The sequence below is a fragment of the Numida meleagris genome, chromosome 4 (genome assembly GCF_002078875.1).
Source record: "Numida meleagris isolate 19003 breed g44 Domestic line chromosome 4, NumMel1.0, whole genome shotgun sequence".
In the NCBI taxonomy this organism is placed as follows: domain Eukaryota; kingdom Metazoa; phylum Chordata; class Aves; order Galliformes; family Numididae; genus Numida; species Numida meleagris.
In genome coordinates this window covers 54658984-54682352 of record NC_034412.1, presented here as the reverse complement: position 1 = coordinate 54682352, position 23369 = coordinate 54658984, and the positions used below count along the sequence as shown (strand labels likewise).

Here is a 23369-nt window from a genome sequence, read left to right as displayed (position 1 = left end):
TGTCACGTGGTAGAGAAGCTGCAGGAAATGCAGTTGGTTTAAAAGTTTGGAAGAGAGGAAAAATAAGGTCAGGAGTCATTTCAGACCATTCAGAGGAAGCTTTTCTAGAGCTGCTAACAGTCACTTAATTGCTGTTGGAAGAAAAAATGAAATCCATTAGCAAAAGTCTTTGTGCTTCTGCTTACTATTTTTGTGTTTCATGCTCTTGCCTACTTTTTTTTATTTCTAAGCTGTATTCCACAAATAATTTTACAGGTCATAGAGAGAAGTTCTTTATTCACCAATTTTCTGTCATCTTATTTTAATTCAGGAGACTTCCAAGATGGAATGTTGATGGAAGCATGGGGGTATAAGTACTTTTATAGCCCTTGTAAAACAGTTGTTCCTTATGACACTTACAGTGAGTTTTATCAATTACGTATCTCTCAAAATATGATTGGAGGACAAACAAATTTGTATTGCCTTGGGTTGGCTCTATGACAAAGCTCTGTATGCAAACATCTGATTGGTGGCTCAATAGTGTAACATTGGTGTTAGAGCTCCTAGTGGCATATCAGAAATGTCACAGCACCGTAAATTCATGCTTCCAGATCAAATATCTACAAATGTTTTGACAGCTAAGCCTATTTGTTTTATGCTGGATAATGTATCAGGCCTGATCCTGCAGCTGGCACGGACTACTTACCATGTACTTCAGGTGACTGGACAGAAATGTAACTCTGTGCTTATGCTTGATCATACATGGGCTGGTAGGGGTGATCCAGATTTAGTAACTGTGGAGCTGCAGGATAGAGCCACACATGATGAGTGCCCTGCTGTATAACGAGGCAGGTAAGTGGGTAAAAGAAAGGAAAGAGAAATTATTAAGGTCTCTAAGCACCATTATCCTCACCTCAAAGTAGGAAATATGTTTTTTATCAATGTTGTGTTAATTAAAATGTTTTTTTTCTAGCATGTGGATATTGCAGCATTGCTGATCAAATATAACACGTGTGTAAATGCAACAGATAAGTGGGCATTCACACCACTGCATGAAGCAGCACAAAAAGGAAGGACGCAGCTCTGTGCTCTGCTATTAGCTCATGGAGCAGATCCAACCATGAAGAATCAAGAGGGTCAGACACCACTAGACCTGGCAACAGTAAGTTCTTGTTGGGGTGCCAGCCACAGAGTGCTCTGGAGGATTTGCTCTGTGTGTAAGCGACTTTCTGTGCCTCCATGGCATCATCAGTCCTCAGCTTTCTTTGTGTCAAGGCAGAGGGAAATGAATGTCTCCAGGGTGTGTTTGTGATTTCTTTTACCTTTATTTCCTCTGGCTGGGATTTTAATGTGATATAAGGATCCCATCTGCTGAAGGTTTCACTCCTGGAATCAATCTTCTCATTGTCGGAAGTTAACCTATCTGAAAATGCCCCTAGTGGTAGTCACTCTCTGTGTACTGTTAGTAATTATTTCATTGAACCGAGAAGGAAAATGAGATGAGGTTTTATCGGAATGGAATCGCTTAGTGGGTGATTATGATTGCTGCCTGCGTATTACCTCAGTTCTTTTATGACCAGCTCCAAAACAGCATCCTAAGATTTGTGGATGGTTGTCAAACCTCCTTTAAAACTGACACCTTACACTTTCTTGTTAGTGGCGATGGTGGTAGCTGGTTAAAGAACCTAAGAAGATTGTATGAACATGCATGTATCAGCTTAACCATTCTTGACAGTATAGATAACTGCAACCAAATTGGATGCTATGTCCATTTCTGGTGCAAGAATCATAAAAGGACCTGCCAGGAGGAAGTTCTTGAAGATGTGAGGGTTCTTCTTAATTTAGTCTATAAAGGCATTTCGTAGTCAAGTTGTTTGCTAAGTTCATACTCCTCCTGAAGTTTCTGTTTTTTTTTTTTGAAACACTGTAAGAGGTTACCATAGCAAAGGGAATGGTAGAGTTTTTCCATTGAAACTTTGATCCAGTGCAAAATGCTTGACCAGAAGTTGACTGACACACAAATTAGGAGATGGCGTTGTGTGGCCTGAGTTGCAAAGGGTAACGTTTTTGTATTGCTGTTCCTGCCTTTAACACCTATGAAGTCACTGTGCCAGAAAAGAAATTAGTCGAACCTTCTCACATAAATTTAGAAATAGAGAACTCAGTTCACGTGTCTGTGCAATGCATTGGAATGTTCTTGCAGCCATAAATTCCCATGTTACAAAAACCAGCAATTTTCTTTTTAAACTGTGAGAAGAGGGTGGTCAGTTAAAATAAATAAATAAAATCAAAGAGAAAACTCTCTTCAGAGACTAGTGATTTGTGATATAACTGAGCCTTAAGTTGAATGTTTTTGTGTTTTTCAGGCTGATGATATCAGAGCTTTGCTGATAGATGCGATGCCTCCAGAAGCTTTGCCTACGTGCTTTAAGCCTCAAGCAACTGTTGTTAGTGCCTCCCTGATCTCACCAGCATCTACACCATCCTGCCTTTCTGCTGCCAGCAGTATAGATAACCTCACTGGGCCACTGGCAGAACTAGCAGTCGGAGGGGCATCAAATACTGGTGATGGAGCAGCGGGAACTGAAAGGAAGGAAGGAGAAGGTGCATTTGCTGCTGGACAAGTTTGCATTGCCAGAAGTACAGTAGTTTAGATTCACAGCAGCTCTTGCTTTTTCTGAAAAGCATTTCTGACTAGGCAGAAATTACTGCACAGCCTGAACTGTTGTCCACATTGTGAAGTGCCTGATGGTTGCTCTGTTCTCATGTGCTCTGCAGGAACATTGTTGGCTGTTTGTTTGTTTGGTATTGGCGATTAGTTCTGATTACAAAGACATATCTGATTAGGTGCCCAGATGCTGTTGATTTTATCCTGAAGCTCCAATGAGAATTAATTTGACAGAATTATGATTGTGAAGGCTGTGGAGGATTTCAATAAGACTTTTTAGATCTTTTGATTAGTATCTGGAATACATGCTGTATAGCAGTATCTGGGTGATTACATACCAAAAATACACCTGGTCTTCCATTCCTTCCCCTTGCAATATGAGCTTCTGCCACAGATTGATTGTGCTTTTTATTATTTGATACTGAGGAGGGGAATAGTGATGATATTTGCACTGTGGTTTCACACAATGAAAGTGGATTGTTTTTTATAAGGCACATCAGTGGTACAAAGAATCAGAGACTGGAATTTTAAGAGAAGTGGTATTTGTCAGTTTATTTACTTATTTGAATCGAGTGCATGAGATAAAAGTGATTTGTTTTTCTTATTTCAGTTTCTGGTCTTGACATGAACATTACCCAGTTCCTGAAAAGCCTGGGTCTTGAACACCTTCGGGACATCTTTGAGACAGAACAGGTAAGTGTCAAGCGTTTTCTGTATGTTTTAAAGATAGACTTTAATTCCCTGTTTTTAAAAGAGAAAGCAAAAAAGACAACTTCCCATCCACAGAAAAAAAGAGACATGTCCAAGAAAAGTGCAGTTACGAATGAATTGGCAAATGCTTTTCAGTGAAGTAGAGATGAAAATCTCTGCCTGTTTGATTTAGATATCAGTAGTTTTCACTTTCTTAAAAAACAATGATTGCTAATTTGGCTTGTATTCCGAGAGCTGCATGTGAACCTTGAATTTACTTTTGAGCATAAGTGGCTATTACAAAACTCTGGTTGGAACATCGCCTGCACTTGTGCTGTAGCAATCTTGATATTTCAAGAAACTTTTCACCATCCGTACTGCTATATGTGTGCTTAAATTAGACCTAGGAATCCCTCCAGTCTGACCCGTAAGCTGAACTAAAAATCTAGTTGAATAGTGTGTAATCGGTCCAGAGAATGCAGAAGCGTAGTTTCCTAATGTGTTAGGACTGTAGCATTAATTGAATTTGCAGAGCTAAAAAGTTTTAAATATAATTGAGAGATGGGAGAAACTGCAAAGTTATCAGCAATTTACAGTATATGAAAAGAGTACAACTCATTACAGTTCCAGAAGCTTACGTTACTGTGAGGTATTTATGGCCTATTTTTATGTACTGTTTTTTAGATTTAATGAGTTAAGAGTTAAAAAGATTATTTGTGTGACTAAGATGGACACTGGTGGAGGTAAAAAGTGCAAGGAGGCTGGATTTGATGTTTTTTTTCCTCATACTTTTGCTGCTAATCTTTTGTGATGGATCAGGAAATAAATATTTTAAATGTAATTTGTTACTTACAGAAAAGCCTCCACATTCTTCCACGAAACGTTACAGAGGTATCTCCCTAAAGTTACCATGCTGTATAATATTTTTTCCCTTCTTACACATAAGCATAGGCTCCTTTCTTTAACTTGGAACTACTTCTAGTAAGAAGCAAACCAACCCCAAACAAATTTGTATTCTACTCAGTTTTTGTTCTTATTTTTCACACCTTCCACTTGCCATGCTGCTTTTGTCCTGCTTATGCTTCCTTAACTTCTAACCTGTTGTTAAGATCTTTCCCTGCTAATAAGATTTAACAATTTAAATCACATTTATCATTTTTGAAACTGCTAAGCTGCTCTTATAGGTTTGTCTTTCTAGTAAAAATAAACTCATCATCCCAAGATCTGCATTACCTTCATGTTCATTTTTTCTACTTGGCTCTAATCTCATATTGATATCGTGTCTGTGCTGGTGCTGTCTAATGTCTGTGGTTTTTTTTGTTTTTTTAATGTTCCTGTGCACATGATGAATGTCTTCAGTGGCTTTTCCACAGCAATCTAATTAGGGGTGTTTCTGCTCAATTGCACAGTTTTTCAGGGTATCTGTAATTCCTTGCTTGAATTGCTTTCCTTTGGTTTTGTGGTACTCAGTTTGTAGTTGACAGTATTGGTATTTGCAAGTCCAGTTGTGCTAACAGTCTGCCTGCTTTTTAAGCAAGTTGTACGGGTTCCTATTGTTTGCTGAGCTTCCAATTCTGATTTAATATAAAATTGGAAGTAGACTTTATACAGTTACCTCCATCACATTAAATCTTTGTGTTTCACGTAAACACCTTGGCACAGAATTGCTTTAACAGCAATGAAAAATTTGTATTTCATTTAGCATTTATATCCTCCTCTTTTTAAACTTAGGAGATAGTTTGACAGCTTGTTTTATTACTTTCCTATTTCCACCAGTAATCTCTGTGATCTCGATGTCTAAAATCATGTCAGGTGATTGTGGATGTATTTGTATATTACAACAACATAACTAGTTATGCCTGTCCTCACAATGCTAATTGTTTCCCAGAGTTGAGCATGGGAAATAGTTGGGGTAGTTGAGCTTGACTTAACCTAGCCAACTCACTGGCTTCATCTACATGCGAGCACACGTGTGGATATGCACACACCATTATATACCGATGTGAAACACCTTCTTGGTTGCACAGTGAAAATTCTGAATTACACTGGAAGGTGAGACCTTGAATGCTTCAGAAATATTCCCATGCTTTGACTTGTCCCAGCTTTTCCATGCATCCTCCTCCTACATAAGTAAAAATGATTTTAACAGCCTCCTGCGAGAATGAGCTCTTGTTAAGTGCTGTAAGAGAAGTGAAAGTTCTACACAGCTTGGGCTGTAGCAGCTGGGCATGGTCCTGTGTCAGGGAGAGGCTTGCCAGAAGGTGGCAGCAGTTAAGAATATGGTAAAACATAAAATATATGTTCCCTTGGTTGTAGCATGAATACAATCCATTTTCTGAACTGATATATCTTTAGCCTTGGGAATCAGGCCAGGTTTGGATGGTGATTTTTGTGATTTTTCACCTTTCCAGATAACCCTAGATGTGTTGGCAGACATGGGACATGAGGAGCTTAAAGAAATAGGAATTAATGCCTATGGCCACCGGCACAAATTGATAAAAGGTGTGGAGAGACTTCTAGGAGGCCAGCAAGGTAAATATCATATTTTTACTTATTAGTCTGAGTAGCACAGAACAGGCTCCCAGGAGTCCCCTGCTGTAAATGTAGGCACTGATACCAGGAATTGAAAGAGTGTGGTTGTTTGGAAGATGTGCTTGCTGATGGTTTGGTGGTTTGTGACAGGTAAGGAATATGTTGGGTTGATACAGGACTGAGTGACTGCTCATCTTTCCGGAGAATGGACAGCCCCAAGATAGCTATGGAAGCTGTGTCCATTTGCAGGGGTTCTGTTTGACCAAGGAGGGAGGTTTGGGGTTGATTTGCCCTACATCCATGCTAGTTGTATCCTGAAGGCTTGATGGAGCTCTTTGCTGCCCCACGCTTCTTGGGTGCTTCTCTTGAAAGCACAAACAATAAAATGTAGTTGTCACACCTGGATTTTCCTTCTCTCTCTTAAGACCCTGCTGCCAATGAAAGTACTTCATCTTTTTAAGGTTATTTTTAGGCCTTGTGTTTATTTTACATTTCCTGCTTACTGGGGTTATATAAGCAGAAAAACTGCCATGTTTCATGAAAATAAGGCTGGCGTTATTTTCTCCTGTTGATTTTATTTTATTTTTTTACTTCTTTAATTCCTTCCCTTTGTAGGTACCAACCCTTATTTAACTTTCCACTGCGTGAGTCAGGGGACTATTCTCCTTGACCTTGCACCAGATGATAAGGAGTATCAGTCCGTTGAAGAGGAGGTATTGCGATTATCTTTCTTGGTGGCAGTGCATTTCTCTCATCACCTAATCCTTAGAGCTAAATCTTGCAACACATGCTGAAAGTGATAAAACGTGCTTTGGTGAATTGCATGGATCTGACGTGGAGCTTAGAGTGTTCATTTGTTTCAATTTATACTGATGATGTATTTTTTTGCTGTTTCCTGCCAGTTTTTTTTCTTTAAATACATGATTTTGCTTCTCACTTCCTGCTAACCTAATTTTGCCTTGCTGGCGTTGTGTTCTGGATGTCATCTCATAGCTAGGGCTTCCACGGCTTATCAGAGAAAGGCATACCTGTGAAAAGCAAAGGCTGTGTGTGGAGACTGGGAGATCAAGGCCGTACAAGTCTGTAGGCATTCTCTTTGCTCAGGCTGTTTCTGCATCTGAACCAGCTTGTTTTCGCTTGTCTCAGTGGCTTAGTTAATCTGTAACCTAGATAAGCAGCTCTTGGATAAGTGAGAGATGACTGTAATTTTACCTCCCACACACACATGCTCTTTTATTTGAGTCAAGGACAAGCAGTTACCATTTTGAGAGGAAAAGCTTAAGAGGAAAGAGACTTTCTGAAGACTTAGGTTTGAAATAAACATGTTATTGTTCGTTCAGCTGCTTTGTGTAGTGGTTTTACTTTGTAGCACAGAAGAGTAGCTTTTTAAAAGTCCTGGTGCTCAGGATTGCTGCCAGTACCTTGGAGTATTTTTTATTAATAACTCTGTAAAACTGGAGTTAGTGCAGATTTTTTGTGTAACCATATCTGACAGAAAGAGTCACTTGTTTACTAGAGTAAATTGGGATGTTTGAGTTGTTACTAAATGTTGGTGCTGTAGTTATAAATACCACTGGTAAAAATCTAGTAAAATTGTTGAAATTTTCAGGAGCTGCTAATGCCATAAGAAAACTTACAGTATAAGCATTTTTCTGTCACTAGGAAATACAGGCTGTAGTCATTAGAAATACATTTGTTATTACTTCGGAACGATCTTTTTGTTTTAGTTACTTATTAATTTTTTCTAATCTGAAGCAGGTTTTCCGGTAGTCTGATTTTGACAGCAAGTGCCAATCCTCTTTCCTATGTAGGTTTTTATTAAAAGATTGAATAATTGCAAAATTCAACTTCTCAGACAGTATTGTAGAGCTGTATAGTGTGTTAGGTACCTGAAGAAAAGTATGTATCTCCATTTAAAATTGACTTTTTTGACACCTTTTAGTTAATTTTCAACGCAGATTCTGTTGCTGTCCATGATGTATTTAGATACTGCATGAATACTTTTCCTTGCTAACAAGTTTTATGTACTGAACATTCAGTTGTGTTCATTTACATAGATGCAAAGTACAATCCGGGAGCACAGAGATGGTGGAAATGCTGGTGGGATCTTCAACAGGTACAATGTCATCAGGGTAAGTTTCAAAGCCTCCTAGTTCTATGTAATAAAATAAGTTGATACTTATGCAGGCACACAGAATTGATTTAACAGACCAACCTTTTAAACTTACAGTTCTTTGTTGATACAATGCTCAGTTACAGAGTTAAAGCAAGCACTTGGTACTAAAATTAAACTGATTGTGTGCTTGGCATATGGAGCGAGGAAGAAGCGTCCGCTTATGCTGTTAAAGGAGTCTAAAGAAGTCATGGAATGACTTCTTTTGGGTTGGGAGGGACTTTAAAGCCCATCCAGTTCCAACCCCCTGCCATGGGCAGGGTTGCCACCCACCAGATAATGAACATTAAACCTAAATCTTCAAAAAGCTAGGCCTGTTCAAGAGAGGCCAAAGCAGAGAGGGACGGAGTTTCAGACAGTTTGTAGTTCTTGGTGGTATTACTTACTCCAAGGGGTGAAGCCTGAAAGCCTGCCTTAAACCCAAGAACTTAAGCAATTCACAATAAATGCGAGCATCTCTGAGCATATGTTACTGACTTGGTTGTAAGACTTCAGCCTTCAGAAAGGGCACGTTTTTTCAATGTGGTTTTTTTTGTACCATTCATGTGTCTTGCTGTGTTTCTCTGTAGAACTTCTGCAAACTTTTTGAAACCGTATTTCACGTAATTTGAGTTGCATGCTTAATGCTTGTTGTTCCACTGCAGATCCAAAAGGTTGTGAATAAGAAGTTGCGGGAGAGATTCTGTCACAGACAGAAGGAGGTCTCAGAAGAGAATCATAATCATCACAATGAGCGCATGTTGTTTCATGGTAATAAAGTGATAACTTTTTGTATGTACTGGTATTAAAAAAAAAACAAACAACCAGATACACACGGGAACCCACAGGCAATGTTAGTGTGACTGTTTTCACCATCCTGTACAGTAATTGTTTTTCTACACTAAAAATGCATGAGTGTGGGGGTGGTGAAGGTATTCTGTGTGGTTACTGCAATCTGTAAAGCCCCACTAGGTGCTAAATACGTTTATAAAAAGCTGTATCTCAGTCATTGCCATTAAAACTGATGGTAACTATTGCGAGGACTATAACTGCTGTGAGAAATACAAGTTATCCTGTGAAAGAGGGGAGCAACACATAGTAAAAAACATTTTTTCCCTGGCACTTCAGGCAACCATGAGGGAAAGGAATCAAAACTAACCATGAATTTGAGGAAGATGTTCTCCAGAAGCATCCAGGAGTGCCTGCAAATGACTCCTGCCCTAGCACCTCCTATGACTCTGTGTAGGGAATTGTTTTAGGGTATTGCTGTCCTGATAAATTTGCCCTTTGTTAGAGAGTACTGACTGCTGAAGAAGGTGTGCATTGACAAGATAAATCGTGCTGAAATGTGAGGAGGGGGTGGGAAGGCCACTTAATGAGATCTGTAACTGAGTAAGATGTGAGTCACACGTGGGATCTTGGTATAGAATGATAAATCCCACACATCACTGCATCCTGCTGGGTATCGCCCCCTTCCAGCTGACTGAGCACACTTTGTGGTATTTAGTGATCTATCTGAGGCAGTAAAAGCTCTTCTTGACACAAAGCCCAGTATTACTACAGGTCTTAACAAATGTGTGATAACACGTCCTTTTGTGTATTCTAGGGTCTCCTTTTATTAATGCTATCATTCACAAAGGGTTTGATGAGAGGCATGCATACATTGGAGGAATGTTTGGAGCTGGAATTTACTTTGCAGAGAACTCTTCAAAGAGCAACCAATATGTGTATGGGATAGGGGGAGGAACAGGCTGTCCCACGCACAAAGACAGATCCTGTTACATCTGCCACAGGTATGTCTCCAGCAGAGTTCCCTGTAGGTAACTCCATCTGTCCTGGATTTTATGACCCTGGCACAGGGTGAATTGTGGGGAAAGAATAGCCACTTAAGTTTGGTCATGGTGGGGAAAATGCACTTTTCCGTTTGTCAGTGCTGAACAGAAGCGGATATAAATGCGAGTCCCACAGAAAGGTCAAAGGGAGTATAAATCAAAGTGAGTGGTGGCTCAGCAAAGAGGCTTGAAGTAGCAAGTTTGAAAATGAAGAGTCAGGCAAAAAAAAGCAATTAAACTCCAGGCAATCTTAGAACAAAGCTGCACTGCAAAGCGGTGATCAGCAGTACAGTTCGGTACTGCAGATCAGATAATTTTGGAGGTAGCGAGCAGGACTTAATCACAGCTTTGTTTTGTACTGAAGTAGATCAGTGTGCTTTTCATGCTTTGACACTCACCCTGCTGGTTGGAACACAAAGAGTTTCAGCTTCATACAACAGCTTTATAGAAAATGAACTAGAGCAGGCTTCCATGCAACAGCTAAACAAAGCGTGTGTTTTCCCTTCTGAATGCCAAGAAAGAATTTTTAGACACAGCCTTAGAACTGGTTTCTAAAACTGTTTCTCCAAAAACTTTTGAGAAATTAATTGTAACAAACAAAAGTCTGAAATCGTTCTGGAAGCTTACATCTCTCGGGTTAACACAGTGTTTCTGTTTTCTTTTTAGACAGATGCTTTTCTGCAGAGTGACCCTTGGAAAATCCTTTCTTCAGTTCAGTACAATGAAGATGGCGCACGCCCCTCCAGGGCACCATTCAGTTATTGGCAGGCCAAGTGTGAATGGACTTGCATATGCTGAATATGTTATCTATAGAGGAGAACAGGTAGGTGGGATAGTGAAGACTGGGCCTGTAGAAGAGCAGAGCATGGAGTTTCAGAAGGGATACAAATGATTTCCACTCAGGCGTGCTGTCCTGGATTTTTTCACTTAAATGTAAAAATAAACAGTAAACTGTATTGAGGCAGGAAATGCTGCTCCTTCCCACTGAGCTTCTCTGATCTAAATGGTGGAAAATGGCCTTACTCCTCCTCTGCAGCGCTGAGAAGAGCCAATCAAGAGATGTAGTTTTCACGAGTATGTACTGATTCTCCCACCGCATTTAATTGACATTACTGTAGTAACAAGAACATATGCATTTCTGGGGCTTTATAGATAGTGAGTTTTCTGAGCTTTTTACCTGTGGGTTCCCAGCTGTGGCAACGTCCATGTCTCCCCTTATGGCAGCAGAAGTAGCACAGCAGTCTTCAGGAGCTGATTTTTATTCTGAGTAACTCAGCTGAGGCTCTTAGCCTAGAAGAGTGGTTTGCTCACTGCCTTGGATGATTCAAAGATTACAAAATAAATTCAAGTTGGAAAGAACCTTGGGCAGTCACCTAAAAACAGCCTCTTGTTCCCCTTGATTGCATACCAGATTGCTGAGGGCTTTGACCAGGTAGGACTTGAAAGAGAATGATGTTTCAAAGTCTCTCTCAGTAGCTTGTTCCTTTGCTTAATTATCCTCAGAGCAGAAAATACGTGCTTTGAATCCTATAGGAACCTTCCCTGGGTTTGTTAATCTCATTCACCTGGTTGAAATCTGCTTTTTCTTTTGCGCCCTTTGAACACAGAGCTGATTCTTGCATTGTCCTTCCTGGTGATCATTTGATGAAGTCCAAAATGTGAAGTTTGTACCCTTGGAGTGTACCCTTCCATAAAACAGTTTTTTTTTTCTTGACTTTTAGGCATACCCAGAATATCTTATTACATACCAGATTGTGAAACCAGAAGCTCCCTCACAGACAGGAACAGCAGCAGAGCAAAAGACCTAGTAGCTACAGAGCAGTGAAGAAGGATGTGACTTCAATCTTGGACTGGGTGGATACGTGTTCAGAATATCAGTATCATATAAAATTCTTAATCTGGAAATAAGCTGTATGTCTTTTATAAAGCATTGCTGTCTTGATGAATACAATATGAGTAACTCTTGCATACTCAACTGCTACTGTTCCCTTTGAGGAAGGTTTACAAGAGACTGCCTTTTAACAATGCATCTCAGGCTCCTAGTCTCTGCCATTACCATGTGCAAAATAATATTGTTTTGATCTAGATTTCAGGAACGTTATTGTGCAAACAGAAATCTTTATCAAGGCTATCTCATGTGTTAAAATTTCGGACACTACTGTTCTGCTTACTTTACTTGCAGATAAAAACTGCATTAAGTCCATAATTTTCTTTTCAGCATGCAGCATTCGTTTTATCTTTTCAGGAAATCTCAGTCAACTATTTATTTTCTTTTTGTATTCTGGAGTTGAGCCAGAACCTTCTTAAAGTTATTTTGCACAAAGTCAAGTTGACTAAAACCATTAACAATGCAATATGAAATTCATCTGAGAAGGGGCTAGGTCCAGTCATTCAAGATAGGGGGTTTTTTTGCACACCTCTGAGCAAACGATACTAATATGTGAGTGTTACTTTACAGTGGAAACAAGTCATGTTTTGGTTTGCCACGTTGTCTGTGTGAGTTTTCTGGGGAAACCAGACAGAAGTGTAAAACCAGCTCTTGTGCTTGAAAGAACTTGATACAGCAGGTCGATGCCCTCTGCTGATACCTCTAAAAGAACGTTTTACAAGGCTGCTATCAAGTATGTGCAGTTTGTGAAACGTTCTCCTGCTACAGCGGCATATGGTTTTGCTGGGAGACAGCAGTTGACAAGTCAGAAGACCGCACGTGCAAGGATGTATCTGGGTTACATCCCTCCATGTTATGAGACAAAGAAGATGGTTTTCAGACTGGTAAGGGAGAATGTGTTACAGCAGCTTCATGTCACATCTGTGTGACATCGCAGTTGAACAGCTTAACTGGTTGGCAAAAATAATTTTTTTAAATACGAGTTTTACATCTTTGTAAGGACAAACGTTTTAAAAAACATCAGTTAGGAAGTCAGTTTGCTTGCAGGTATACCAGAGGACAAAGCTGGGACCCCCTTCCGTGCAAGGTCCTAGGTTTATTTTGCTGGGTAGGAGAAAGTTATATTTCAGCATTGCTTAGCATGGCATCAGACAACTTCTGAAGTGTCCCTCGTGAAGGATATGCATTTAACAAAAGTAGAAATCAATTTCTTTCTTCGAGTTGTTTTTACAACTTCAGAGAAGGTTGAAAATCAAGCTATTATTAGTTGTTTTGGTTTTGTTTTTAAACCATCAATACAAGATGTTTTCCAGCGTTGAGCGTATAATGGCTGGAGGTAAAATGCTCCTTTGAACAGGCTGTCCATTTCCTTATCGACTGGCACTGCTGGGTAACTGATGATCCAGGTCACGCATTCTGGCTCTATCACCCTTTAAGTGAGGGAATGACAGAATAGCATGCTTTTAGTTTATAAAAACACCTACTCCCTGCCAGTGGAGTTTGCTGGGGGTGTTTGGACAAAACAAACCTAAAGAGTTTTCACTTTCAGCTTTAAGACACAGAATTTTCATTTTTAGCATTAAGACTTTAGTATTGAAGCAAGTTAGCCTCCTGGAGGAATTTCACCCGCTGTAAAATCAGTCATCTGATGCGGTCTGGCTGCCTGCACATCCACTCTTTGTAATTTCTGTAAAGAAAACCTTAGAAATAGCAATACTGCAGCAGGTCTTGAGCTTTGGGTTTTATTTCTCTCAAGCTGGCACTAGATCTATGGTTTTCACTTCATTTTGTGACCTGATGAAATAATCATCTTTGCAGTCCAAGCCAGGCTCTGGCCTAGTTGTCCTTTTAATCCAATGTCACTGACACAGTCGGATGCTTGTATTTTGGCTACTTGTTTAGTAGTGTTAGGATTGCAGAGATCACCACTAGGCTTTCAAGTTTTGTATTCATCATTTAAGTTTGGGGTTTGTTAGTTAAGAATGGAGTGGGGGATGTGCCTACCTACACTAGGGTTTTGGATAGCAGTGAGTGAGTGTGGCTCGCCATCCCCATTAGACATAGATTTCAATGATTAAAAAAATTAATTGTGCCGCGTAGATGAGCAAAATGGTTAATGTGGGTGTGGAAGTTGAAAGCTTTACATCTTTGAAACACAAGAACAAACCTAAAAACGAAACCCCACCAGGCCCGCACCAGATTTTGTTCTTGCTTGTTGTTTCTTGTGTGCTAATGGAACAAAATCTGGGTTTCTTCAGGAGCTGTGAAGTTCTGGAGTACAAAAATACGCTGTTTGGTATCTTGGAACTGCCGGTGTTACGTATCTGATGTTCTGTGCAGAGTAAAGGTGCTGTGTGAAGAAATAATTTTGCAGTGGCTTTTGTCTTGTAACGGTCCCGTGCCCGTTCGTGGCCAGCACAGAGGGACACCCGGGCCTGGAGGGCTGTGCAGACCAGCGTGCGCCTCTGCTGGCCGATGTTATGTGGCTCCTCCCGTGGCTGAAAACAAGATGAGGATCTGCCCATCAGTGTCTGTTACCCATGGAAAAGCTGATGGTGGTTGAGCTGCTGCCGGCAGTGTTTTATTTGCAGTAGGGTTGCTGCTGTATTAGCTGAGGGAGTTGATGTGAGAACTCCTAGTTCCAGAGAATGGATGTGGCAGGGTGCCTCGTCCTGAGCGGGGCTGTCCCCTGGTGATGGGACTCATGTTTGCAGCACTGGGTCACCAACGGAGGCGTGATAGAAGCAAGGATGCAGGAAAGTGCTGGGCTAAGCTAGGTTTGGGAGCCTGGCACCTCTCAGTGGCTCCAGGCAGAGCCATTCCCTGTGGAATTAATGCAGTGCCTGCAGGGGAGGGGACAGCAGTTATCCTGACCTGCTGCCTTTTGCCCTTAGAGGAGTGGTTTGAAACAGCTGTGGCAGAGCCTCAGTGGGCAGACAGAGCAGTGCTTCACCAGGTCTGAACCGGGAGGTTCTGGCTCTCCAGTGCTGCCGTTGTTTCCATGACACAGGGTGGCATTGCAGACTGAATGCTGTCAGCAAAACTTCTGTCAGAATTAAAACCAGAGTGCAGCATCTCAGCGTGGTGTGTCGTACTTTCTCATCCTTACTTCTCTCTGCCAATCTTTGATCCCAGCTCCATGAAAACTGTCGCAGACTGTTGCACTGGTTTGGCAGTTTTCCAGCCACTACTGTTCTGTAGTCCAAGGAGTGAGAAATGTGTTTTTTTCTAAACCTCTGTTTTGAACGTTTGCAAGTGATGCAATCAAATCCCACTGTGTTGTGCAGCAGGAATTTTCGTACCTGCAAACTTTTCTACCGTTCTTTTCCGAAGATGGGGAAAAAGAAAGGGTCCCAAGCTCAAAGCAGGCAGATGAGTTTGAACATTGTGATTGTTCTCAGAAGCAGAATGTCAGGAAGCGTGTGAATTTACTCTTAATCACCATTCTCGTACTTCCTGACCCTAGAAAATCTGATATCTAAAAGGACGCGTGCCTGATGTGTGTTTCAGTCATTTCGAGCTAAGCTGGCACTCTCTTGGGTGGGATGTGGGGAAGTACAGATTCAGTTTAGCCCTGGGTAGCAACTGATGTGGGAATCTACATCTGGAACCTGCTGGTGGTCAGAGATGCCTTGGGTACAGGTGAGAGCTTACTGCCTGCAACCTGTGGGGGTCGGGGCAGCGCTTGTTAGCACTGCTGAAGGAAAGTGAGTGAGTCAGCAGGGAGCAAGAGGAGCCCATGTGTCGCGGTGAAATGAATACATGCGCCCATCAGGCTGTACTAGCAGACTGGTTTTGATCTATGTAGTTCTGTCATACTGAGCCTATCAGTGGCAATTTTTAGCGTCGGTTCCGTTATGCTGATGACTAATGTAGTTTGATTAGAGTAACTGTATTACAAGGTAATTTTGACACTCTTTCTTCTTAACATCTGCGGAACTTGCTTCAGCTTTGGAAATTGAAGTGGGGATTTCTGTGCCACAGTCCTGTGAGCTTGTGCACCTCCATTTCTGATTGCTTGCTCTGCCACCCCAAATGGCGATGTACCTGGGGTTGAGTTTTTAGACTTTTATATAACTTGTCTTCACAGCTAGTCCTTTGTTCCTCTCTTGGTGGCTGACCACCTGGAGCTGGGATATCATTTATTTATTTCCTCCTTTACCCTCTCTCTAAAAGAACATGATGGGCAGGTTCTCAGCCTATCTACATGGTGGACTTTAGGTAACATTGTTGTAACAACCAAGTTTGATCTATAAATGTGCTTGGCTAAATGTCTGATCTGCAATACTTGTAATAGTTTAAAACTCAATAAATACATTTTTAACAGTTGCTCTGTAAAAGCTGAGTGTTTGCACCACCTGTTGTTTGGGGGATAGAGACTGTGGATGCCCCATCCCTGGAGGTGCTCGAGGACAGGTTCGATGGGGCCCTCGGCAGCCTGATGCTGGGGGGGGGGGACAACCAGCCCACAGCAGGGGGTTGGAGCTGGGTGGGCTTTGAGGTCCCTACCAACCCAAGCTGTTCTATAATTCTCTGGGCCCCCAGACAAACCTGATCTCAGCCACAACTGTTGAAAAGTGTTTTATTATTGTTTTCTCCAAACAATCTTTCTCCCTCGGGCAATAAATAAAAAGTTGATTTCTAAAAAAAAAAAATAATAAAAAAAAATAAAAGGAACAAAACCATACATATGTACAGCAGCCATACAGGCATTTTGTATTGGTGTGGGCTGGGGAGAAGGAGAGAGGTAAAGCTACACAGGGATTGGAGATGAGGCATTTTCTGGGCTTGAGCCAGAGGCTGCAGTGCAGGTGCCTGGGTGTGCGGGACCTTGCAGCCCAGCGTGGGTGGGTGAATGCTCTGCAGAGCCCAGGTTATGGCACACACTGGTCCTGGAGTGCAGAAAGTGAGATGGAGGACACCTCCGCACCTCTTCTCCACCCCGCTGCTTCTCTTCACATCACAGTCCAGCCATGTCCACCCTGCTTCTTTGGGAAGAGCAGCTATAGGATGGTAAGGAGGGAACTGGAACAGGTCAAGAGTAATCAGCAGCCTGAATTGCTGCCCTCACCCCTTCCTTCTCTTCTTTAAACTACAGGAGGTTTGGCACAAGTTTTATGGGAACCAGGGAACCTTAGAGACACAGTGACATATGCGCACACACACACACAAAAGCATCGCTTAGGATTGCATCCCTCCATCCATGCTGCCTCCCAGCCAGAGGCTGCTGTTCCCCAGGAGCCAGCACAGCGGGTGACATGGAGCTCCCTGCAGTCACCCTGAAGCCCCACTGCAGCGTTGCTGCTCACCGTGACTGGCTCTGGTACACAGCACCTACCGCACACACCAGTGTCCCTCTGTGCAAAAGGGAAAGTGCTGTGCAACAGAAATAGCTTATGCTCCCTTTTCAACCGAAGTCAACACCCAAATGAACTGGGGGCAGAAACAGGAGGGAAGGGGAGGTGTTATTTTTTTCTGAAAAACAAGATGATAAAGTAGAGATGGGAAGAGATGCAGACCAGGCACTTCAGTAAACCCAGTACACTATTTTTTCCTCCCCCAAAACAGCCTGGACAACATCGAGGTTTGTGGCTTTCACAACATAAAAAGCAAAAAAAAGGACAAGATGAGGTAAGAAATTGCTCTACGAAAATGACATTGAGTCCAGGGTCAATGGCAGTGTCCGGCACTATTGCTTAACATCCTGGGGCTCTGTGCCCCTCTGTGCTACCTGCCTGGCTGGCCTTAGCCCCAAGCTAACAGCTGGGTGATGTGGTGATGGGGCTGTGCAGGTAAGGGAGGCTGCTGGGGGTGGCGTGGACACCAACGGAGACAGGGAAGCTGAAGACAAACTGGGAGGTAGGGGTAGAGGTGGCCTTGCCCCGCTCCCGCAGTGTCCCTGAGGGGCTGGCAGCTTCCACTGCGCACGAGGTGGCCAAGACCTGCGATTCGAACTGCAGCAGCTGCCCCATGAAGCTGAAGTTAGGAGAGATGATGCTCCGGCGCTGCTTGACAAACTCGAAGGCCTCTTCCAGCTTGACACGCTTCTTCATCATCAGGTAGGCCAGGCAGATGGTGGCTGAGCGGGAGATGCCGGCCTGGCAGTGGACAAGGACTCGGCCGCAGCACTCTTTCACCGAGTCTGGAGGGGAACAGAGTAACACATGGGACCTGCATGCTTCCAACAAGGCCCAGCCCCTGGCCAACCCACCAGATGATGGTTGACATCACACCCGTGCATGGCTTGGGTTGGAGGGGACCTCAAAGCCCACCTGGACCCAACCCCCTGCCATGGGCTGGTTGCCACCCATCAGATCAGGCAGCCCAGGGCTCATTCGACCTGGCCTTGAGCACTTCCAGGGACGGAGCCTAAAGCTCCAGGCCTTGGGGCCCGCCTCGTGCCTCCTCTAGCTGTGCGCAAACTACAGCCTAGCTTCTCCAAGCGGGCACTCACCGATGTACTCAATCGCCTCCATGAACCAGGAGCTTATGTCAGCTTTGTGGTTGTCTTCCACGGGGATGCACTTGTACTGGTAATGCCCCTCAAAGTGGTTGGGGCAGTCGGATGAGACGTTCAGCAGGGCTGTGATGCCCAGAGCATCCAGCATGTCCCGCCGGGCTGCATGGTAGGCGCTGCCAAGGTAGAGGAAGGGAAGGATTTCCACAGGGCCACCCTATGTTAGAGAAAAAACAGATTGTGAGCACAGAAATGGATGACTTAATAGGCCCAAGAGAGTCTCAGGGAAGGGGGCAGCAGGAAGGCCATGCTGCAAGGTGAACCTACCTGGTCGTGAAGGGGGGTCCCACATGAACTGAAGCCCAAATCCAGGGACTCGGTGCTGCTGGGGGGCGAAACGCTGCTCAGGGTCTTGGTTTTAGCACAGAACTCAGGATACTCCGAGGCAAAACGCTCGTAGCCTCCTGTAAGAAGAGAGGCCCGGAGGAGCGTTACAGCCATGCACACGGTGCTGCAGGACAGCTGCAACCAATGTATCCTGATGTGCCCTTGGCCACTAGATGATGCTACAGGGATGGAGAGCCGCCTCCTGCCCTGGGGTGAGCAACCCGGCTTCTGGAAGCAAGTGGAGAACCCCTGGGCCCGGCCATTCTCATGGGCCCCAGTTCTCCAACGCTTCTAGCTACCCAAAGCCTCTGCTGAAGGGCTTAGCCAGCCAAAACCCAAGGCTGAGAACAAGGTTGTAGTCTAAGACAACGGAGAGAGGGTTTGTTGCCAGTGTCCTATGACTTCAATGCCTTCCTGCACCACAGATTGTTCAATTCTCTACTTTCTCAGACAAAAATGCAGAGACGTTCCCTCAATCCCAGCTCAACGCTCCTTCCCAGAGCCCAAAAACCAACAGGCAGGAGGCCCTGGAAGCTAACCCACAGCAAAGCCGCTCTGCAGAGAGCTGTCCCTGCCTCCCAAGGACAGAGGGTGGGCTGAACAGAGAGGTGAGTGCCTGTGGAAGAGCTGCTTGCTGCTTTGAGCTGCTGCCAAGGAGATAACGGAGGTGACCTTGTGCCTCCCCATGAGGAAGATACAACAGAGCTGCCACCTGTTGACTTCCCAGGACAGCAGATAAACACCTCCGGGCAAATTTCCTGTCCTCGCTCAAATCAAATCAACAAGCCTGACATCCTTGTCGGCTGATGTAGAGCCTTAAAGCCAACAGAAGTCAGGGATTTCACTATTGCCATGAATCTAGCCAGATGGAGCCCTGGCTCCCAGGAGAGCTGCTGAAGATTCATCCCAAGTGCAGGATTGGTGCTCACCAACCTGGGCCTGGCAGAGCACACACAGCAGGACATGTTCCTTACACCAGCCTTAGCTCTAAGTTGACGCTGAACAAGGCAGGATGTTCCCAAGAGCAATGGAAATGAGAACTCTGGCTCTCAGGTGGATGCAAGCTTATCTGACAAAGCACCCCAGGAGCCCCTAGGCCTCTGGAGACTGATCTAGCATCTCAACGTCTTTTATGGTTTCCTTCCCTTCCACAAGGAAGTATTCCAGCTCCTTACAGCAGGAAAATGTACACACCAGTAAACGTGCATCATCTCTCTCACATGAGCAGGTCAGTTCGCAGAGGCTGCATTTCCAGAACCTGAAAGCCCTCAGCAGTCTTGCTGGTTGAATTTGGAGGAACACCCAAAACACTGGTGTCCTGGGTAGGCATCCTGATCTCCCTGATCCCACTCTCATGGTCATCACACCATCACAAACTGCGGATGCCCCATCCCTGGAGGCACTCAGGGCCAGGCTGGATGGGGCGCTGGGCAGCCTGATCTAGTGGGGGACAACCAGCCCATGGCAGCGGGTTGGAAGCTTTAAGGTCTCCTCCAACCCAAGCTGTTATGTGTTTCTGTAAGATGGGAAAGCTTCCCAGGGTCACGTGGAAAAAATGAGCTTCCTCCTGGGAAAGGCAAAGTGACCCTTCCAACAGGGTAAAGATTTCTCCTCAGTGTTCCTTATCAGACTGAAGGGCTGTTTAGCAAAGTGCTACCCAATAAATTTGCCTTTGGACACACACAGTGCCAGGTTTGTGTGACTCTTACAAAACTGGAGCGAGCAGGAACCTTTTAGCAGTTCCACAGTAAGCAAGAGGCTTCTAATGTCAGGGCTGAGACTCTAAGAGCCTGTAACTCAAAATAACTGAGATTCCACTCTTCAACATAAGGCATTGCTAATCCCGAAGAACCCTGCTTGAGAACCACGGGGGCATCACAGAACCACAGAATCACAGAACAGCTTAGGTTGGAAGGAAACTCAGAGCCCATCTGGTTTTAACTCCCTGCCATGGGCTGGCTGCCACCCACGGGGTCAGGCTGCCCAGGACCCTCCCAAGTCCTCAGCTCCCAGCACAGTGACAGCTCACGGCTGAGCACCCAAAGCAGGTTCCCAGTGAGCCCTCACTGTGCTCCTGCCAAAGGAGTCACAGCCTCCTAATGGTTTGCTGCTCTGCGCACATGCGTTCTCACCACTGCTGTGAGTAAACCAAGGAACAGATTCTCTCTCAGGGGGTCAGAACCAAACCACTGAGCACCCTTTCTTCTACAGAACCTCACAGGGATTCTCCAGCCCAGCAGCCCTGCTTGCTCGCAGCCCCCCATGCTGAGAGCACGAAAAGAACAGAATTACGGAATCGTTAAGGTTGGAAAAGATCTTTAAGATCACCCAGTCCAAAACCCAACCCATCCCCACCGTGCCCGCCGACCACATCCCCCAGTGCCCCATCTCCACGGTTCTTGAACACCTCTAGGGATGGTGACTGCATCACCTCCCCGGGCAGCCTGTGCCAACGCGTCACCACTCGTCCGAACAAGGAATTTGTCCTAACACCCACCCTGACCCTCAGCCCCAACTCCCGCTGCAGAAGCACCGGGGCCTCCCAGGGCCCTCCCTGTGCCGAGGGGACGCGGTAAGAGCCCATTTGGCCCCGGGGACGGAGCCGCCCGCGGGGGGCGGCCTTCCCTTCCCCCGCGGGGTCTCCGCGCCCGCTCCCGGCGCCGATCCCCCCGGTGCCCCCGTTCCCCCCCGGGTACCTGCCAGCAGCCGGATGTCGGCGCGCGCCATGTCGCGCCGGAGCGCGCGCAGCACGAGGGCCACGGTGCTGTCGTCCCGCAGGGCCTCCGCGCGAGGGCTGCGCTCGTCGTACAGCACCACGGCGGTGTAGAGCCCGGCTCGCAGCCGCGCCCGCACCTCGCCCTCGGCCGGCAGGATCTGCTCCAGGCTGACGGCTCCCTTGGCCCGCCGCCTGACGATGGTGTTGCAGCGCACGTTGAGCGCCCCGCGGATGTGGCCGGCGCTGTGCGCCAGGAAGGGCCGGCAGTCCAGCAGCAGGCAGCGCCCGCCGCTCGCCTCCTCCCGTCCCACGAGGCGCCGCAGCGCGCTGCCCTCCATCTCCCGCAGCCCCTCCGGGGCCACCATGGCGGGGCAGCCGCTCCACGCTGTCCGCTGCCCGCTCCACGCTCCGGCCGCCGCTCGCAGCCCCGCGCCGCCCCAACCTTTACTACCCCGCCGCGCCGCCCCGCCCCTCCGGCCCGCGCCGCGGGAATGAATGGAGGGAAGGCGGCGCGCGGGCGAAGCCGACGTCACCGCCTCCATTCACAAAAAAAGGGCTCGCCGCCGGCCCGCCATCTTCGCTGCGTTTTTTGTGAATGGGGAAAGGTGGCGGGAGGGCGGGCGTTGCGGGGGGTCGCGCTGCGAGCGGGAGGCGGCCCCGGCTTGCGAGGGGGTCACCCCCTGGGCCCCCCCCCACCTTGGTGGGTCACCCCCACGTGGCGCACACGCACCGACCTCGGGGCACGCGCGTATGCTCGTGCTCCTTCTCCCTTTGTCCTTTAGCGCGTGGTGCTCTCGGGCACGAGCCCCGCTGAAGGCTCCCCCTGAGCACACCTCTGCCACCAGCGTGCTTCCCCCCCCCCCCCAAGTCCGTCAGAAAGTGACGGTGAAACAGCAGCCGTCCAGGAAGCGCAGCTGCGAGGGCTCTCTGGTTCCATTTCTCCTATGGGGGGGCCCTACTTTAGGTTAAAAGAAGCAAATTTCCAGCCCTGAAGTGACCCTAAGAGGACCTCCCAAGCGCCATGCAGCCATTTTGCTCGCAGTACCCCCTTGGGGCTGCTCACCACCCCAAAGCAATGCTGCAAAACCCAATTTCAGACTGTGGCTGGGGCATTTCTTGAAAGGAGACGCTACCAGGCCACAGAAGTGTGCTCCAGAGGGCATGTGAAGATGCCCGTGTGCTGATATACAGCCTTAGAAATGGGGTGGGCCAGGTGAAGGGCCCACTGTTTCTCCGGGCCCATCTGCCCTAGTCCATAGGGGGCAGCACCCAGGCAGCCTGCCCCTCTCCTGCATGCCAGTGGCTGTTTAGTTGGGCAGGGCAGATGACGCCATCCCACCTGGGATGAACCTATCCTACTGCGTGTGTTGGAAGCCTCAAACTGGTACCAACGTCATGGCCTGGTGCTGCCTCTTTCTCACAGTGTGTCCTCTGCCAGGTTTCCCCCTCTGTGTGTGCCCGCCCATGGCTCTCTTGTGCTGTGCCAGCCCTTCTCCAGCAAGCCGCACCAACCCAGCTATGGGCAGGTGCAGCTGCAATCTGCCTGCTGCACCCCATGCCACAAACATATTGGAGCCTGCTGTCTAATAGAGCAGGGATGGGAGCTCAGTTTGCTCCTGTTCCAACCTGCATCAGACACAAGGAAAGAAGAAACCTCTTCCTACTGAGCCGAGCCAGACCTCGACAGGCGTTCTTCCTTGTACTAACGTTGCCTAACCAAGGGCACAGAGCAGATGTCCTTGGAGCCAGAGCCCAACTTCCCAGTTTTTCCCATGCAGCTGAGCCATGAGGCTGCCCATCTCTGGGTGTTCACATGAGCATCAATGGAAGATACTATTTCAGGATGGAGCAATGATATATGTGCATGTGCCTGTGCGTCTGATGGAGATCCACTGTCGCAGGGATCTCCCTTGCCGCAATTAGCTCGAGAGGAAATCTAGTTAATTAACTTTGTCTGTGGAGGCACAGCAGTGGGACAAGCAAGAGCCATCAGAAATGCTTGCGAGGCAGAAACCACAATGAAAGAGAAGGAATGCAATTACCTGAGGAAAGGGGAAGGGAGGGCTTG

The 23369-nt window shown here is 46.0% G+C and overlaps 2 protein-coding genes across 2 annotated transcripts in view; one reads left to right on the top strand and one right to left on the bottom strand.

Moving 5' to 3' along the window:
* TNKS (tankyrase) overlaps positions 1 to 16070 on the top strand; it is a 110191-nt gene extending 94121 nt beyond the window's left edge. The window contains 10 exon segments of the mRNA XM_021393773.1: positions 953 to 1141; positions 2346 to 2583; positions 3258 to 3340; positions 5749 to 5869; positions 6485 to 6582; positions 7927 to 8001; positions 8687 to 8792; positions 9628 to 9814; positions 10520 to 10676; positions 11575 to 16070. Coding sequence (XP_021249448.1) covers positions 953 to 1141; positions 2346 to 2583; positions 3258 to 3340; positions 5749 to 5869; positions 6485 to 6582; positions 7927 to 8001; positions 8687 to 8792; positions 9628 to 9814; positions 10520 to 10676; positions 11575 to 11661 — 1341 coding nt within the window. The 3' untranslated portion in view covers positions 11662 to 16070.
* DUSP4 (dual specificity phosphatase 4) lies at positions 16310 to 21759 on the bottom strand. Its single transcript, XM_021393772.1, has 4 exons — positions 21282 to 21759; positions 18526 to 18662; positions 18196 to 18415; positions 16310 to 17883 (listed from the first exon to the last, which is right to left on the bottom strand). Exons 1-4 carry the CDS (start codon positions 21664 to 21666, stop codon positions 17498 to 17500), a joined length of 1128 nt encoding a protein of 375 aa, XP_021249447.1. The 5' UTR covers positions 21667 to 21759; the 3' UTR covers positions 16310 to 17497.

What these genes read in the sequence shown, in the direction of transcription:
- DUSP4 (XM_021393772.1), bottom strand. Translation starts at nt 21,666, where the DNA reads ATGGTGGCCCCGGAGGGGCTGCGGGAGATGGAGGGCAGCGCGCTGCGG. An exon ending in CGACATCCGGCTGCTGGCAG is followed by an intron (nt 18,663 to 21,281) that starts GTACCCGGGGGG and finishes CTCTTCTTACAG; the next exon opens with GAGGCTACGAGCGTTTTGCC. An exon ending in GGACCCCCCTTCACGACCAG is followed by an intron (nt 18,416 to 18,525) that starts GTAGGTTCACCT and finishes TCTCTAACATAG; the next exon opens with GGTGGCCCTGTGGAAATCCT.